Source organism: Heptranchias perlo, chromosome 31, assembly GCF_035084215.1.
Source record: "Heptranchias perlo isolate sHepPer1 chromosome 31, sHepPer1.hap1, whole genome shotgun sequence".
Classification (NCBI taxonomy): domain Eukaryota; kingdom Metazoa; phylum Chordata; class Chondrichthyes; order Hexanchiformes; family Hexanchidae; genus Heptranchias; species Heptranchias perlo.
The window spans coordinates 30557905-30576791 of NC_090355.1; the positions used below are offsets into that span (position 1 = coordinate 30557905).

Here is an 18887-nt window from a genome sequence, read left to right on the forward strand (position 1 = left end):
GATAGAAAAGGTAAGGGAAAGGGATATAGGAGGTATCGATTCAGATCTACTGTGCTCTCAGTTGAATAATGTCCTTTGAAACAACTTTAAACTGCTTTCACAAAATTGGATACAAACTATTATGTCTTTCACTTTAAGAATGGGCACATCTCAACTTGTGCGCTGGGGTGCAAGATTGGTAGTTGGACTTGGTAGTTGGTAGTTCAACAAACTGTTCGACTCCTTACAAAGTCACCTCTTTAAGACTATAAGAAAGTATGGAATGAGAAAAGGCCATTCAAACTATCAATCCTACACACAATTTTCCCCCTCATGAGACTGGAAATTACTGTTGGTAAAAATAATGGGCAAAACACATTCATGTCTCTGCTGTTTTATTGGAGGTGTTAATTTCCTTAAAATCAATGGGTTAATACCTCTTTTAAACTAGTGGAAGGAGGCATGTTGTACAAACGCATTTAATGTTCATTTGCTAATAATAGTAAGTTCTAGCCTATAGTTTTCATCCAATTTATTTAATTTGCAGAGGGAAAGTTATGGAAAATTTCTTCCTGACCATCGAAGATATTAAGCGAAGCCTCAGAATTTCTAAGTAACTTTGCAACCTACATTATTCAACCCTGTCTGGTGATATTTCCTTGATGCCAGCAGCATGGAGCAATTGACAGTCTTTTGTCTCTCCTTATCCATGTAAAACTCAATCCCTGTCTTAATCAATATTCATCCAGCCCTCTCCTAAAATTTGGCACTTATACATTTGCTGCCTCAGAGTTTGGATCGTGAGAGAGTGAAGTCCTTGAGCCAACTTCTTGCATTTGAGTTGCTGAAACCCAGCTCCCTTATTCCCACAGCAAAATTGTAGACCCACATTTTCCCAGATCTGCAATTCTGCTATTGGAATAAAGATGCTGGTTTTAGCAATGTAACTGCAGGGAGCTGGTGCAAGGATTTCACTCTCCTTTAATCTGGTTCCCAGAAGCAGCAAATCCCAAGCGGTTATTAAACTGGCTTTGATGGGAGTCTATTCAGCATACTATACTATATCTCTTATATTCCTCATCCCATTCTATGCTCCATCTCTTACATACCACAATTGCTTCTTTCACCAAAAAACTATCTAGCTGCCTTCCAAATTTGTCAACACTAACTGCCTCCATGAGCAATCTGTTCCACACACTGTGTACACAGTACTTAAATCGAAACTGTCTGTTCATCTTACCTCTTCTGAGCAGGGTTCCTGCCCCCTGGTTACTCCATTTTTGGTTATGTCAAACAATTTATTGCTTGAGGCTAGTTATTTTTTGTATGTCGGACTTTCCAGTTCAGTACTCACAATCCAAGTGAAATAACTTCTTACATTTACATTCTCCGTGCACCTCAGCATTTTAAATGCCTGGATTTTTTTTGTCTCTTAATCCTCCTTGACCTCTCGTACTTCCCTCAAAAGCACCTACTTTTGAGGGAACAACTGCTCATCTTAGTGTTAATACTGGGGGGGGGGAGCAATGCACCCAATCTTGAAATCATTGCCTTTGCCTGACTTGCAGCCAATGGTTCACTTGTTGCGTTTGCAGTTAAATCAGTGAATTCTCCTCGTACTGCAGGCAGCTGCCCCATCAATCACCAAGCTCTGCACGGTGCAGGAAATTTGAATGTGCTAGTAATCGCAAAGGCAGATAAGCAGACCACTGAAGACAAGTTCCAGCAACAAGCCAATGAAGGAAAAGCACTCTGAGATTGTTTTCTCCAGATTTAAAGCTGCTCAGACTGAGATTAGTTGTTTTTGTGGAGAGCACGGATCGAATTTGAAACCTTTCTGCTCTGAATGGCTCACCAGTCGCTGCACTACCAAATTATATATTCGGAGGGCCAGTGTTGAAATTTTAAAGTGAATCACCACAATACGTTGGATACTTTAACACCACCATATTATGTGAAATGCACAAGAAATTCTGTTCTGCAGGATAAAATATCAAATTCATTTGGCTGTTTTAGAACCAAATATCACTGTTACAAGTGAGTCAAGATGCTGGGGTTAGCACTGTATTTCTGTTGCGAGTTGGAAAGAGGGAGAAGTAGTTTTGGCCACAATATTAGCCCCCTTATTATGATACATCTTGGAATACACAGGAGTCTGACACTTTCAATTTATCTTGCTTAAATTATCTCAGCTCCAGTTGCTTGGAGCAACTATAAAAGCTCGGTACTAAGAGTAGCGCTATGTCCTGGCAGTAAAATTAAAACAGTCCAGTGTAGAACCAAAATAATGAATTAATCATAAGGCATGTTCACCGATCCCGTGCTGCTCAATGGGGTGCTGCATTTGAACAGAGCACAGGTCGGAGAATCGGCACTATAGTGTTTTGTAGCGGCATCAGCGAATTTAGCCTTGACAGAAATGATATATTGAATTTCAACGGTTGGAGAAGGCGAATCCAAAACATGAAATTGCATGAACGTTTGTTAATTGATGGCATTTTGATCTTTGCAGGGGAACATTTGGGAGCAGATTTTCCGAGTATCATTTATCCTTGAAATGATCAACACTGTTCCTTTCATCATCACAGTAAGTCATTGCAAAACATTTACCTCTGCTTTTTTTTAAGCCAAGCATTACTTTTGGCTCAGCTACTATAATATTTGAAAATTGCAGCTGTTGACGTAATTACTATTGGAAAAAGCTTAATTAAGTCTCAATTTTGTAGGTTTGTCACAAATCTATGTGAAATAAGTGTGATCAGTCTTAATCCAGCCCCTGGATTGGCGCACAGTTTAAAAAAAAACTTCCCCTAATTCAAAAATAATTTGCATTAAATTGGGAATCTCACTCAGAGATACCAACGAATTACTGGTGTCGGAAAAAGGAAAAACGTCACGCTGGTGCATTAAGAGGTGCTTTTAGGTTGTGGCTGAAGCTCATCGGTGGGGTGGAATAGTGGTTTTATTCTGCACCTGACTGCTATGCTTGATCTATGGGTGTTGATTCTGATATCGACTGCCCAAAATGGAAAGCTTTCCTTTGCTCAACACCAACATCCCTTGCCTTAATTGCAAAACTTGTTGAAGATGGTACAAGGCATTGGCAAGTGAAGAGGGGGGGAGAATACAGATTTCAAATTTTACTAATCAATTGCCATAACATGGGGATATTTCATGTACAGTTTATTTCATGTAAAAGGGGATCCTTGCCCCGATTCTCCAAATAAAAAATTGCTTCCATAGGTGCAGGATTGAGTTTGAATGTTGCTGTCTCTTCCTGCCCAAGTCCTAATGACATATGGGGACAGTATCACCATGTGAGAGAGTTCTCATCTACACTCAGTTCCAGGAGCAGTTAGGTGCAATACCTTCTGAAAATCTTAGCCACACTAGATTTTGTGGCAAGTTCTATCTGCAGAAGATACTGTATCTACCACAGATCAATTTAACTTCCATATTTCTACCTTGGCTTTTATTAAAATTGAGATTTAGAAACTATCAATTAGTAGTGCTAGATATGTTTGGTGATGTAATAGAACCATAGCACGATCCTCTGTTTGACTGTAATGAAATGTTTTGAAAGGCATTTTACCATAGCAGCAAAGCTCTTGAAGTATCAGTTGCAAAGAGCTTTTCAAGAATCCAGTAATCTGTGTGAATCTGGACACTTCAGTGTATGTGAGCCAGCTGTGTTCAGTAGGCAGATGTAAATGTCACGCATTTAGTATCCCAATCTGATCATCTATATAGCAACTTGAATCGTAGTAACTATAATTGGTGGTTTTTGTGTCCAGTCAATCACGGTAATTATGCATGGTCTCAGATATTGTGAATCAAGATAAAATTTATAGCAGTCATGTTTGGACTTCTTATGATTTCAGTAGCTGAAACATGCTGTCTAATGCTGCTGATGTCTTCCATTCAAGGATAGATTAAGTGCGCAGCATCCTAAGTAGAAAGCATTTGGAATAAATTTAACAAGAACCTGTTTTGTCACCACTGCTCTTTCTATAAATCTATCAATCCTAAATAATTATCATTCATTTTAATAAATTTTCCATTTTTTTTAATGAAGTATTGTTTGGAAAGTTAGCTGTGTTGCCTTCCTTGGGGAAAATGGCCTGGAAAAAGTTACTGAGCCCAGTAGAGAGTGAGAGCAAAATTCACAATCAGTACAGATGCAGTTTTCAACCCTCTGGATACTTCAGTTTCAGCTGTGAATGTTTGTTCAGGCTCCTCATAAAGTAAGGGCTGGTAATTCCTACCATATGTGACACTGAAAGGATCCATTACAGAGCTCTGAAACTATAAACACAAGCTGATTAAAAAAAATTCATTGGCAGCCTCAGATCAATTATTATTCCTATCATGTTTCAATGTCTATGAAGACAGACTACTTCGATTTCAAAGAACCTTAAAAAAAAACTTGTCAATAAAGATACTTTCATGATGTTGGTTTCCAAAGATCTATTGTAAAGATAACTGAAACATTGAATATCAAATGTAATTATTTCTTTTGCAGTTTTATCAACTTTTTTCCCCACCTCTCCAGCTTTATCCCTTCCCCATCTCTTCTGAAGATATCACTCCCTCAGTGCGTCCAGTTTCACAGGCTGTGATCGCGTGGCAATACCTCACCCAAGGAGCCTTTGCAGATATGTGAGCCCTTTTTGGGGAGGGTTGGTAGGCTATCCAGCTGTGGAGGATGTCCTAGCCAAGCCCAAGCCCACGCACCTCCAGTAGAGATCACTATATTAATCAGGAGTGCCTAACCCAGGATGCATGACAAACTACCGCTGGATACCTGTTGTACGCTGGTGTGAGCTGCATCCAGTGTCGCTAGGGGACAAGAAAATCATAGAATGGTTACAGCACAGAAGGAGGCCATTTGGCCCATCGAGCCCGTCCTGGGTCTTTGTATGCTTTAAGAAAATTAAATGGCCACAGCAGACGCATCGCTGGGGAGAGGAATGTGCGAGGCGGTAATGACCAGGAAATGCAATGTATGATGCCACATTGGCATCACTGCCTCATTTAAGCACGCCCACCCCCCCCCCCCCCACCCCCCCCCAATGTTTGAATGACAGGTGGAAGCAATACCACAAGATCCAGATGGTCATTTAAATGGGTGTGAATCTGTTGTAACTCGTCCATCCCGCATTTTCCACTCTCTGCCTGCCCCAGTAGCACCAGAAAACCGGTAAAGAAACTGACAGCACCCGTTTTGCACTCCATCCAATTTTATTTTCCATTAAGGTCAATAGGCGCCTGATCTGATCCGATCTGGTCAGTTTCCCGCCAGGTGTAAAGTGTCCTAAACCTTACAGTCCCACTGTTCTCTTGCTTTTACCCTACTTCATCCCAGCTAACCTGCTCTCTTAAAATGTATAATTGCAGAGTTCCTCAAGGTGCTGTGTAGTTCCCCTTCATTAAAAGATGTGGGAGAGAAATAACAGCATAGAAATGATCAAGGGACAAGTACACGTCATTCAATATACTTACTCCTACGCTAAAGAAGTGGCATAAAGGCAGCAGTTTACAGAACTAAACCATTGATGCAGACTTAGGCTACACCAGTGTCTTGCAAGTGATTTATTTGCAGCCTACCAACTCACAATATGTTCTGTTTATGATACATTTTTGAAGAGTTTCCACGTTTTATTATTTTTTAAAAGCAGTTATTGTTTTTTTGACAATTTGCATGAAATTACCAGTTCAGATATGCCTGGCTGGGTGTGAAGTGCGTGGGCTATATTTAGAAAAAAAGTTTTGGACTCCACTGTCTTGGGCGTTCTGGTATAATTTATTCATATATTTGACATTTTTGAGCATTGGTTTGCTGATACCTTTAAATAGTCATGGGTTCAGGCAAAAATGTCTAAAGTACCAGGTGACGGCATTCTGTAGCTGTTCTATGATCCATGTGATTGTCGGTGACATCAGTGGATGGTGTGGGGATTGGACACCCAAAAATTCTACTTGAGCGGCCCCATATCTGAATGAGGTAACTCTGACTGCATTTGAGTCCAGTTATTTCCTCTTGGTTTGATGATGTAGAAAGTATAAAAAAACACAAGAACATCCAGAGCGAGGAAGGCCATCCAGTCTGTCAAACCCACTCCATCCAGAGGCCATGTATGATTATTCTATCTTGGAATTCCCTCCCATGCCATCTGTTGGCCTCCCGCTCCCCAGAAATAAAAAGCAAGCGCTCTTTTAAAGACACCAATTGACCCTTGGATCACCCACCTTCTCTGGGAGTCTAACTTCTCGGCAAATCTTTAACTTGAGTTCAAACAGTCTATGGAGGTTAATTTAGCCACTGATTCCATTCCTCTCCTTGGCCACCCGTTCAGACTGTACAAGATGTTGGAATTCTGATGACCCAAAGCTGAGCTGTAAACCCACATCTCATCTATCACCTAGACAGCCTAATTCCACCTGCACAATATTCTGCCTCCGTGCCTATCTCGGCCTCTTCCACTGCAGCCCTTATCCATGCTTTAGTCACCTCTCGATTCAATTATTCCAATGCTCTGATTTCTAGCCTCCCACCTTTCGCTCTTCACAAACTCCAACATGTCCCGATGCAACTGCCCATAACCTGTTCCACACCAAACCCCACTTAACCCTCTGTCTTTGCTGAACTGCACTGACTCCCCCTCGCTCAACCTGTTAAAATTTAACTCCAATGTTTTCAAATCCCTCCATGGCCTTGGCCCATCCTATCCCTGCAAACTCCTCCAGCCCGATATACTCCCTACATCCTATTGCCCTCTTGACTCTGACCTTTTATTTTGCATTCCTCCCTTCTCCTTTGCCCTACTGTTGGTGGTAGAACCTTCAGCTGTCTTGGATGTACTCTCTGAAACTCCTTCCCTAGACCTTTCCACCTCTCCACTTCTCTCTTCCCCTTCTAAATTTTGACCAGGCCTTTGGGCAACATCCCCACCTCCATCAATCTCCCCCCCCCCCACCCCCCCCCCACCCCGCCACGGCTGGGTGTCTGTTTCCAATTCTTTATCCATGCATGTGTTTTTGTGTTATAGGCACTATTTAAATGCAAGTTTTTGTTAGTTTTATTTTGGACCAGAGTGCTTTCCTTCTGTGTGAATTTGTTCTCTTTTTTTTTCCTTCCGTTACAGATTTTCTGGGCGCCCCTGCGGAACCTCTTCATCCCAGTGTTTCTAAACTGCTGGCTGGCCAAGCATGCACTGGAGAACATGATTGTAAGTGACTATTTATCATCGAATTACATAGAATGTACAGCACAGAAACAAGACATTGGGCCCAATGGATCCATGCTGGTGTTTACGCTCCACACGAGTCTCCTCCCTCCCGACTTCATCTAACCCTATCAGCATATCCTTCTAATCAATGTTATCCCACTTCCCTTAGATACTTTCAAGAAATGCAATTATATTTCTGAATCAAAAAATAAAACGGGATTAGATTTTTGAAAGATAGTCATTAAAATAACCTGGACTCAGGAGCAGCTTCATTACTGTAACAGTGACCCTATAATCACTAAAACAACTGCCTGAACACTTCCAAAATAATACTTCCAACACAAAATACTGGTAGTGCACAGTAGATCTGCCAACATCTGAAAAGAAGAAAGATTGGTTAACAGTTTGGGAGTAGACACTTCATCAGAACCTATCTTCTCTCCAGCATTTGCAGTCTTTTTACTTGAACGTTTAGTCATTGGGAAGACACATTTTGAAAAAGAAGACATTACTCAAAGGATCAGAATTAGTTTGTCTGAGAGAGTGGGGGGCGGAGAACGAGTGAGCAACATCCACAGATCAGGGAATGCTAATTTATAACCTCCGTCACATTGTGCATGTTTTTGTAATAGATGCATTCCTAGCAAGATTGGCCTTGTGACAGCAGACGAATGCAAGGGGAGATAAATATGGTGCAACAACTAGGCAATGTCCATTCTTAACTAGCTGAACAGGGATAGAGCTGAATACACCATGCTGGCTATTATAATCATTCTGCTCATCTGTTGCAGTTAGTTGATCTTTGTTATCTTTCTGAACTTTCAGGCCATACTTAAAACTTTAGTTTGTTGGCAGGTCCTCTTCATGAGGTATCTATTAATTTCTGAAACAATGCAGTATAGCAGAGATGACCTGTGTTTTAAACTTGCCGAAAGAAGGGCATGATTCCTTCCCCGTTATTTAGTTTCAATGTGGCCACTGATTGGCGTACCGTGAAACTGGCCATTTACTCGCCTGAGTCAGAAGGTTGTGGGTTCAAGTCACACTCCAGAGACTTGAGCACATAATCCAGTACTGAGGGAGTGCTGCACTGTCGGAGGTGCCGTCTCTCAGATGAAATGTTAAACCAAGGCCCCGCCTGCCCACTCAGGTGGCACTCGTAGCCTCAGGACATCTCAAAATGCTTTACAATAAAGTACTTTTGAAGCATAATCACTATTGTAACGTAGGGAAATGTGACAACCAATTTGTGCACAGCAAGGTCTCAAACAGCAATGGGACAAATGACCAGATTACCTATTTTAGTGATGGGTGAATATTGGCCGTAACATCTGGAGAACTCCCCTGCTTTTCGAATAGTGCCATGGAATCATTTACATCCGCCGGAAAGGGCAGACAGGATCTTGGTTTAATGTCTCATCTAAAAGATGGCACTCCCTCACCACTACATGGTGTCAGCCTAGATTTTGTGCTCAAGTCTCTGGAGTGTGCTTGAACCCACAAACTTCTGACGCTGAGGAGAGAGTGCTAGCCGCTGAGCCAAAGCTGTAACCTCTTGCAGTGCTACAAACCCCCTCTCCCAAGAGCTGTCTGCTTCTCTGACCCCAGCCTCTCTTGCGCCTCTCCTCCCTTCACCCCACCATTGGAGTTGCATCTTCTGATGCATATGTCCCATATTCTGGCATTCTCTCTGTAAAGTAAAGGCACTATATAAATGAAAGTTGTTGGTGCAGTTGAACCCGACCTCTCCATCACACCTAGCCTGACCCCTGGCAGTTCACAGTACAGTGACAAATACAACAAGATCACAGTTGCATACATTACTGCACTTGATTAAAATGTAGGAGCATCTCAGGAATGAGCAGTTGAGGTTGTGCTACGAACCTTCAATATTAAATTTTTCAAAAAACAATGGGGGATCTTGAGCTAAGTTACTAAGGAGGCAAATGGATCTTTACATTTTGAAAAATACAGCTCCTTGGAGCTGACTAAAATTTATTTGGACAGACTTGTGTGTGGCAGCTTCTTATTTGTATTTGGGTCACTTTTAATAGCCTGACAGAAGTTTCTTTCTCTCCAGAATGATTTGCACAGAGCCATTCAGAGGACACAGTCTGCCATGTTTAACCAAGTCTTAATATTGATTTGTACTCTGCTCTGCCTTGTGTTTACTGGGTGAGTTTTTAAAAAAAAACATTTATTTATTGGATATATTTTTATTTATATTAATTCTTGAGATTTCCTTTTTGTCACACCTGATATAGTAACACATTTATAACATTGGTAATACCTCAAGGTGATGCCTAAAGTCTAACAGTAGGCAACTCCTGTTATGACATGATTCACACAGATCTGCCCACCATTTTGTCAAGTTACAACAAACACAGCTAAAAGAGATATAATTTCCTCTGACTAGCCATAAGCAAGGCCATAGGAGATTCACTAATGTGTATGTGCGTATGCATGTACATGTATGTATATATGTACATATGATATATATAGGCTTTGGTCCACTGAAATTGCGGTTGTAGCAATAAAACTTCCACGGACTATTACTTAATAGGGGTGGAGGATTTTATTCCTGTGAAGAAGTAATTTGCTCATGGATGCGGTGATAGATAACCATTCCTTTTTAGTTCTGTGGTCAATAGAATTATTTCAGCTCCAGAAACATTAACTATTTGGGATTTCTGTGTGAGGATTCCGTTTGTTGATTTCTCCTTATGTTTTTAAAAAAAGAAACAGCACAAAATAAAATATCCCAGAACATATCAACATTGTCAAACTGACCATACAGTGGACAAATGCATTGGTACGGTATCAAGCAACAAAGGTCACAGGTGCAGACCCTGGTCTGTGCTGAATTAGCCATGCGGCATTGGCCGCATTTGGATCTCTGGTGCTTTTGAGCTAAGGAGGGGGGAAAGAAATCAGCCAGAGTTTGTGCTCCTGATTCCTGTCCACTGCCCCTCTCCATACCTCTGTATGGACATCGGTTGAAGATGAGATTGGGCTTGGCTGTGATACCTTCCAGGGTCAAATTGCTTGCAGGCGCCCAATACAGCCTTGGTCCAAACATGGACAAAAGAGCTGAATTCCAGAGGTGAGGTGAGAGTGACTGCCCTTGACATCAAGGCAGCATTTGAGCGAGTGTGGCACCAAGGAGCCCTAGTAAAATTGAAGTCAATGGGAATCAGGGGGAAAACTCTCCAGTACCTGGAGTCATACCTAGCACAAAGGAAGATGGTAGTGGTTGTTGGAGGCCAATTATCTCAGCCCCAGGATATTGCTGCAGGAGTTCCTCAGGGCAGTGTCCTAGGCCCAACCATCTTCAGCTGCTTCATCAATGACCTTCCCTCCATCATAGGGTCAGAAATGGGGATGTTCGCTGATGATTGCAGAGTGTTCAGTTCCATTCGCAACCCCTCAAATAATGAAGCAGTCCGAGCCCGCATGCAGCAAGACCTGGACAACATCCAGGCTTGGGCTCATAAGTGGCAAGTAACATTCGCACCAGACAAGTGCCAGGCAATGACCATCTCCAACAAGAGAGAGTCTAACCACCTCCCCTTAACATTCAATAGTATTATCATCGCCAAATCCTCCACCATCAACATCCTGGGGGTCACCATTGACCAGAAACTTAACTGGTCCAGCCACATAAATACTGTGGCTACAAGAGCAGGTCAGAGGCTGGATATTCTGCCGTGAGTGACTCACCTCCTGACTCCCCAAAGCCTTTCCACCATCTATAAGGCGCAAGTCAGAAGTGTGATGGAATACTCTCCACTTGCTTGGATGAGTGCAGCTCCAACAACACTCAAGTAGCTCGACACCATCCAGGACAAAGCAGCCTGCTTGATTGGCACCCCATCCACCACCTTAAACATTCACTCCCTTCACCACCGGCGCACTGTGGCTGCAATATGTACCATCCACAGGATGCAGTGCAGCAACTTGCCAAGGCTTCTTCAACAGCACCTCCCAAACCTGCGACCTCTACCACCTAGAAGGACAAGGGCAGCAGGCACATGGGAACAACACCACCTGCACGTTCCCCTCCAAGTCACACACCACCCCGACTTGGAAATATATCGCCGCTGGGTCAAATTCCTGGAACTCCCTTCCTAACAGCACTGTGGGAGAACCTTCACCACGTGGACTGCAGCGGTTCAAAAAGGCAGCTCACCATCACCTTCTCAAGGGCAATTAGGGATGGGCAATAAATGCTGGCCTTGCCAGCGACACCGACATCCCATGAACAAATAAAAAAAAATTCTAGTTTCAAACTTGAAGAGCGGCCTCTTGGATGATATGTTGCTTACCTGCATAGTCGAACTGAGGGCTATGATTCACTAAGTTGCTCTAACGGATAGAAAAAGTGAACCAATTTTTAACTAGAACAACTCTGAATATTCACCAGATTTATAATAACCAACACACGGTTTGTGACAATATATTTTACTACGTTCTGTCGCATCACTTGTGCTTGTTAAAATCCCACAACAACATTAAACAAAGTGAATGGGAGTTTCTCAACCCAGTGTGCAAGAGGTCATTTAGATTAATGTATGCAATGCTGGATTCTAGCTCGATGTAAATCACTCATAGCAAAGACAGCTCACACTAGCAACAAATGATCAACAAAATGAATATTTATAATCTTTCCATGAGTCAGGAAAGCCCTGAATGCTGAAAGCGGGGTAATGTAGAATTGGCAGAAAATTAGGATTACAAAATCAACATACAACTGGGAACGAACAGGAGCCTTCATAGCACAATATGCAAAGCCTCTTAGTTTAATGTATTCCCAATGCAGTAAAGTCTCTTAGATTAATGCAGTCTCAATGTAATTATGCCATGCTGACTTCAAGCTTTAAGCAAATCCTTCAAAGCAACCGTTTTATTAGTGACAGTTATTTCAACTCTGCCTTTTATACTTTTATCACCATTAGCGAGATGAGTATGAGAATAGTCAAGTCCTCTTATGTGATGTGCAGTTGTTCAGGGCTGACAGTGAACACTGTGTGCAATTTCCCCTCCCTGTAGTGATACGTGACTTGCTCTTAGACATGAGTCATGCTATAGTGCAGAAAGGTTGCTTCTCCCTGCTGTCACTGCATCAATAGAAGTAAATTTACAATCGGTATTGTAATGAACAGGATGCACTATCCTCCACTGTTTACAGAATAGGAGATGGTTCTCTTATCTACTTGTTATATAGAAACCTTTGCGCTGAGAAACCGTCTTTCCAACCAGCGAAAAATCATTGCCGATCCTTTCCAACCCCGTTTGCTTATGCATAATACAGCGCCCTGATGTTTGTTGGGAAAGTCGCTGGGGTGGAAATTGGTCTTGGGCGTTCGTTCAAAACAGGCGGAATCGCATTGGCCACCTGTTTTACGCCTCACCCGATATTGGGTTCTATTGAAGTCAATGGACTATCGGGCAGGCGTAGAACGGGCGTCCGATGCGATTCCACCTGTTTTCCGCGACCGCCCGAGACCAATGTCCAACCCATTGAGTCAGAAAAGTGGTGTGACCCTTACCCATTGTGTTATAGATTGAGGTTGTCACCTTTTTGCCACATGTTGGGCAGCAAAGAGGCATGGCGGGGGTTGTGGGGTGGGGGGGGGCGGTGAGCTTATGACTAGAGCTTTAATAGCTGCTGTTTCTATTAACTAATCGTACCCCCCGTCCCCCCATCACAAAATATAGAAGTAAATGGGGAAAAACAACTGTGCCACTTTAGAAAATCAGACTTTGCTGTCGTTTGTTGTCTTCAAGTGCGCTCCACCAAAAAGGGGTGCTGCTGATAAATGAACATCCCATTCAAGCTGAAAATACATGTCAGTGAAATCTTTTAAACTATAATTGTGTAATTTAGATCAATGAAACAATCAATGTCATGGAAAGCTTCGAGTGAACCAGCAGACACTGTGTGGTTATACTCCACTGGAGACTTTTGTGTCAAGTTTGTAATTGAGAAATTTCCAGATGGTATCACAGCATCATAGGTACAGCACAGGAGGGGGTCATTCGGCCCATCGTGCCTGTGCCAGCTCTTTGAAAGAGCTGTCCAATTAGTCCCATTCCACTGCTCTTTCCCCATAGCCCTGTAATTTTTTTTTCAAGTATTTGTCTAATTCCCTTTTGAAAGTTATGAATGAATCTGTTTCCATTACCCTTTCAGGCAGTGTATTCCAGATCGTTATAACTCGCTGCATACAAATATGTTTCCTCATCACTTCTGGCAATTTTTTATTCGTTCATGGGATGTGTGGCGTCGCTGGCAAGGCCAGCATATATTGCCCATCCCCAATTGCCCTTGAGAAGGCGGTGGTGAGCTGCCTTCTTGAACCACTGCAATCCGGGTGGTGAAGATACTCCCACGGTGCTGGTAGGTAGGGAATTCCAGGATATTGACCCAGCGACGATGAAGGAATGGCGATATATTTCCAAGTACGGATGGTGTGTGACTTGGAGGGGAACGTGCAGGTGGTGGTGTTCCCATGTGCCTGCTGCCCTTGTCTTCCTAGGTGATAGAGGTCGCAGGTTTGGAAGGTGCTGTCGAAGAAGCTTTGGCAAGTTGCTGCAATGCATCTTGTAGATGGTACACACTGCAGCCACGGTGCGCCGGGGTGCTTGTAAAAAAGGTAATGCAATAATCATGGGCGATTTTAACTTTCACATAGATTGGACAAATCAAATTGGCAAAAATAGCCCTGAGGAGGTGTTCATAGAGTGTATTAGGGACTGTTTCTTAGACCAATACATCAGGGAACCAACCAGGGAACAGGCCATTTTGGATCTGGTAATGGGTAACGAAACAGGATTAATTAATGATCTCAAAGTAAAGGATCCCTTGGGAAGCAGTGATCATAACATGATAGAATTTCATGTCCAGTTTGAGAGCAAGTATCTTGGGTCTGAAACTACTGTATTAAACTTAAATAAGGGCAATTATAAAGGAATGAGAGCGGAATTGGCTAAAGTGGACTGGGTAAACAGATTAGATGGTATGATGGCGGATAAGCAGTGGAAAACATTTAAAAAGATATTTTATGACTCGCAACAAAATATATCCCTGTGAGGAGGAAAAACGCCACAAAAAGGGTGAACCAATCATGGCTAACTAAGGAAGTCAAGGATGGTATCAAGTTAAAAGAAAAAGCATACAACATGGCAAAAATTACCGGTAAGCCTGAAGATTGGGAAAACTTTAAAAACCAGCAAAGGATGACTAAAAGAATAATAAAGAGGGAGAAAATAAATTATGAGAGTAAACTAGCAAGAAATATAAAAACTGACAGTAAAAGCTTCTACAAGTATATAAAAAGGAAGAGGGTAGCTAAAGTAAACATTGGTCCCTTAGAGGATGAGACTGGGGAAATAATAATGGAAAACAAGGAAATGGCAGAGGAATTGAACAGATATTTTGTATCTGTCTTCACAGTAGAAGACACTAATAACATACCAATAATAGTAGAAAATCAAGGGGCAACGGGGAGGGAGGAACTAAAAACAATCACTATCACTAGAGAAAAAGTACTAGGTAAACTAATGGGTCGAAAGGCTGAAAAGTCCCCTGGATCTGATGGCTTGCATCCAAGGGTCTTAAAGGAAGTGGCTACAGAGATAGTGGATGCATTGGTTGTAATCTTCCAGAATTCACTAGACTCTGGAAACGTCCCAGCGGATTGGAAAACCGCAAATGTAACACCCCTATTCAAGAAGGCAGTGAGACAGAAAGCAGGTAACTATAGACCAGTTAGCCTAACATCTGTCATTGGGAAAATGCTAGAATCCATTATTAAGGAAGTAGTAGCAGGACATTTGGAGACTCATAATACAACCAAGGAGAGTCAACATGGTTTTATGAAGGGGAAATCATGTCTGACACATTTATTAGAGTTCTTTGAGGAAGTAACTGGCAGGGTGGATAAAGGGGAACCAATGGATGCAGTATATTTGGATTTCCAAAAGGCATTCGATAAGGTGCCACATAAAAGATTACTGCACAAGATAAGAGCTCATGGTGTTGGGGGTAATATACTGGCATGGATAGAGGATTGGCTAACTAACAGAAAACAAAGAGTTGGGATGAAAGGGTCATTTTCAAAATGGCAATCTGTAACTAGTCGGGGGCCGCAGGGATCAGTGCTGGGGCCTCAACTATTTACAATATATATCAATGACTTGGATGAAGGAACAGAGTGTCTTGTGGCCAAATTTGCTGATGATACAAAGATAGGTGGAAAAGCAAGTTGCGATGAGGACACAAAGTGTCTGCAAAGGGATATTGACAGGTTAACCAAATGGGCAAAAATTTGGCAGATGGAATATAATGTGAGAAAATGTGAAGTCATCCACTTTGGGAGGAAAAATAAAAAAACAAAACATTATTTGAATGGAGAAATACTACGAAATGCTGCGGTACAGAGGGATCTGGGTGTCCTCGTACATGAAACACAAAAAGTCAACATACAGGTGCAGCGTAATCCGGAAGGCAAACGGAATATTGCCCTTTATTTCTAGGGAGATGGAGTATAAAAGCAAGGAAGTCATGCTACAACTGTACAGGGTGCTGGTGAGACCACACCTGGAGTACTGCGTACAGTTCTGGCGCCCTTATTTAAGGAAGGACATACTTGCATTGGAGGCAATTCAGAGAAGGCTCACTAGGTTGATTCCGGATATGGAAGGGTTGTCTTATGAGGAAAGATTGAACAGGTTGAGTCTATACTCTTTGGAGTTTAGAAGAATGAGAGGAGATCGTATTGAAACATACAAGATTCTGAGGGGACTCGATAGGGTAGATGCTGAGAGGATGTTACCCCTCATGAGGGAATCTAAAACTAGGGGACATAGTCTCAGAATAAGGGGTCGCCCGTTTAAGACGGAAATTAGGAGGAATTTCTTCTCCCAGAGGGTCGTGAATCTTTGGAATTCTTTACCCCAAAAAGCTGTGGAGGCTGAGTCATTGAATACATTCAAGGCTGAGTTAGACAAATTTTTGATCAGCAAGGGAGTCAAAGGATATGGGGAAAGCGCAGGAAAGTGGAGTTGAGGTAAAAATCAGATCAGCCATGATCTCATTGAATGGCGGAGCAGGCTTGAGGGGCCGAATGGCCTACTCCTGCTCCTATCTCTTATGGTCTTAGTGGTGGAGGGAGTGAATGTTTTAAGGTGGTGGATGGAGTGCCAATCGAGCGGGCTGCTTTGTCCTGGATGGTGTTGAGCTTCTCGAGTTTTGTTGGAGCTGCGCTCATTCAGGCGAGTGGAGAGTATTCCATCACACTCCTGACTTGTGCCTTGTAGATGGTGGAAAGGCTTTAGAGAGTCAGGAGGTGAGTCACTCGCCGCAGAATACACAGCCTTTGACCTGCTCTTGTAGCCATAGTATTTATGTGGCTGGTCCAGTTAAGTTTCTGGTCAATGGGAACCTCCAGGACGTTGATGGTGGGGGATTCGACAATGGTAATGCCGTTGAATGTCAAGGGGAGGTGGTTAGACTCTCTCTTGTTGGAGATGGTCATTGCTTGGCACTTGTGTGGCGCAAATGTTACTTGCCACTTATCAGCCCAAGCCTGGATGTTGTCCAGGTCTTGCTGCAAGCGGGCTCGGACATCTTCATTATCTGAGGCGTTGCGAATGGAACTGAACACTGTGCAATCATCAGCGAACATCCCCACTTCTGACCTTATGATGGAGGGAAGGTCATTGATGAAGCAGCTGAAGATGGTTGGGCCTAGAACAGTGCCCTGAGGAACTCCTGCAGCGATGTCCTGGGACTGAGATGATTGGCCTCCAATAACCACTACCATCTTCCTTTGTGCTAGGTATGACTCCAGCCACTGGAGAGTTTTCCCCCTGATTCCCATTGACTTCAATTTTACTGAGGCTCCTTGGTGCCACACTCAGTCAAATGCTGCCTTGATGTCAAGGCAGTCACTCTCACCTCTGGAATTCAGCTCTTTTGTCCATGTTTAGACCAAGGTTGTAATGAGGTCTGGAGCCGAGTGGTCCTGGAGGAACCCAAACCGAGCATCGGTGAGCAGGTTATTGGTGAGTAAATGCTGCTTGATAGCACTGTCGACGACACCTTCCATCACTTTGCTGATGATTGAGAGTAGACTGATGGGACGGTAATTGACTCGATTGGATTTGTCCTGCTTTTTGTGGACAGGACATACCTGGGCAATTTTTCACTTTGTCGGGCAGATGCCAGTGTTGTGGCTGTACTGGAACAGTTTGGCTAGAGGTGCAACTAGTTCTGGAGCATAAGTCTTCAGCACTACAGCCGGGATGTTGTCAATCACCTTAAATCTGTGTCCTCTGGTTACCAACCCTTCTGCCACTGGAAACAGTTTCTCCTTATTTACTCTATCAAAACCATTCATGATCTTGAACACCTCTATCAAATCTCCCCTTAACCGACTCTGTTCTAAGGAGGACAACCCCAGCTTCTCCAGTCTCTCCACATAACAGATCCCTGGTACCAATCTAGTAAATCTCCTCTGCACCCTCTCTAAGGCCGTGACATCGTTTGTAAAGTGTGGTGCTCAGAATTGAACACAATACTCCAGCTAAGGACTAACCAATGTTTTGTAAAGGTTTAGCATAACTTCCTTGCTCTTGTACTCTATGCCTCTATTTATATACCTTTTTAAACAGCCTTCTCAACTTGTCCTGCCACCTTCAAAGACTTGTGTACATACACCCCCCAGATCTCTCTCTTCCTGCACCCACTTTAATACAGTACCATTTAGTTTATATTGCCTCTCCTCATTCTTCTTACCAAAATGCATCACTTCACACTTCTCTGCCTTAAATTTCAACTGCCATGTGTCTGCCATTTCACCAGTCTGTCTATGTCCTCCTGAAGTCTGTTACTATCCTCTACATTGTTTACTACATTTCCGAGTTTCTTGTCATCTGCAAACTTTGAAATTATACCCTCTATACCTAAGTCCAGATCATTAATATATATGAAAAAGAGCAGTGGTCCTAATACTGACCCCTGGGGAACACCGCTGTATACTTCCCTCCAGTCTGAAAAACAACTATTCACCACTACTCTGCTTTCTGTCCCCGGCCAATTTTATATCAGCTCCACCCTTCCTTTGACTACCTTTTTACTATTTATATGTTTATAAAAGACTTTTGGGTTCCCTTTTATGTTAGCCACTAATCTATTCTCATACTCTCTCTGCCCCTCTTATTTCCTTTTTAAATCTCCTCTGTTCTTTCTATATTCAGCCTCGTTATCTACTGTATTACGAACCTTACATTCGTCATCAGCCTCCTTTCTCTGTTTCATTTTAATCTCTATATCTTTAGTCATCCAGGGAGCTCTTGCTTTGGATGGCCTTCCTTTCCCCCTCGTAGGGATGTGTCTACTCTTGTACCCAAACTAACTCCTCCTTGAAGGCCTCCTATTGTTCAATTACTATTTTGCCTACCAATTTTTGATACCCCACTTGCAAAAAAAAAGCACGTTCCAGACCAAAACCAGACACTCCAAAGAATTGTGCAATTTATAAATTGTTAAATATAGCTTTTTAAGTAACATTTGTAAGTATACGTTATAATCTAACCCCACACTTGTCTAGGACAATTAAAAGTTCCTGTCAGAGCGAGTGAACACATTTGTGAGAACAGTGTATACGTAACGAT

General features: G+C 42.6%; 1 protein-coding gene across 1 annotated transcript in view; it reads left to right on the forward strand.

Moving 5' to 3' along the window:
- The window catches only part of kcnt1b (potassium sodium-activated channel subfamily T member 1b), a 150384-nt gene that overhangs the window by 25251 nt on the left and 106246 nt on the right, over positions 1-18887 (forward strand). The window contains exons 7-9 of the mRNA XM_067969433.1: positions 2492-2566; positions 7125-7208; positions 9289-9383. Coding sequence (XP_067825534.1) covers positions 2492-2566; positions 7125-7208; positions 9289-9383 — 254 coding nt within the window. The remainder of the gene's footprint in view (positions 1-2491; positions 2567-7124; positions 7209-9288; positions 9384-18887) is intronic.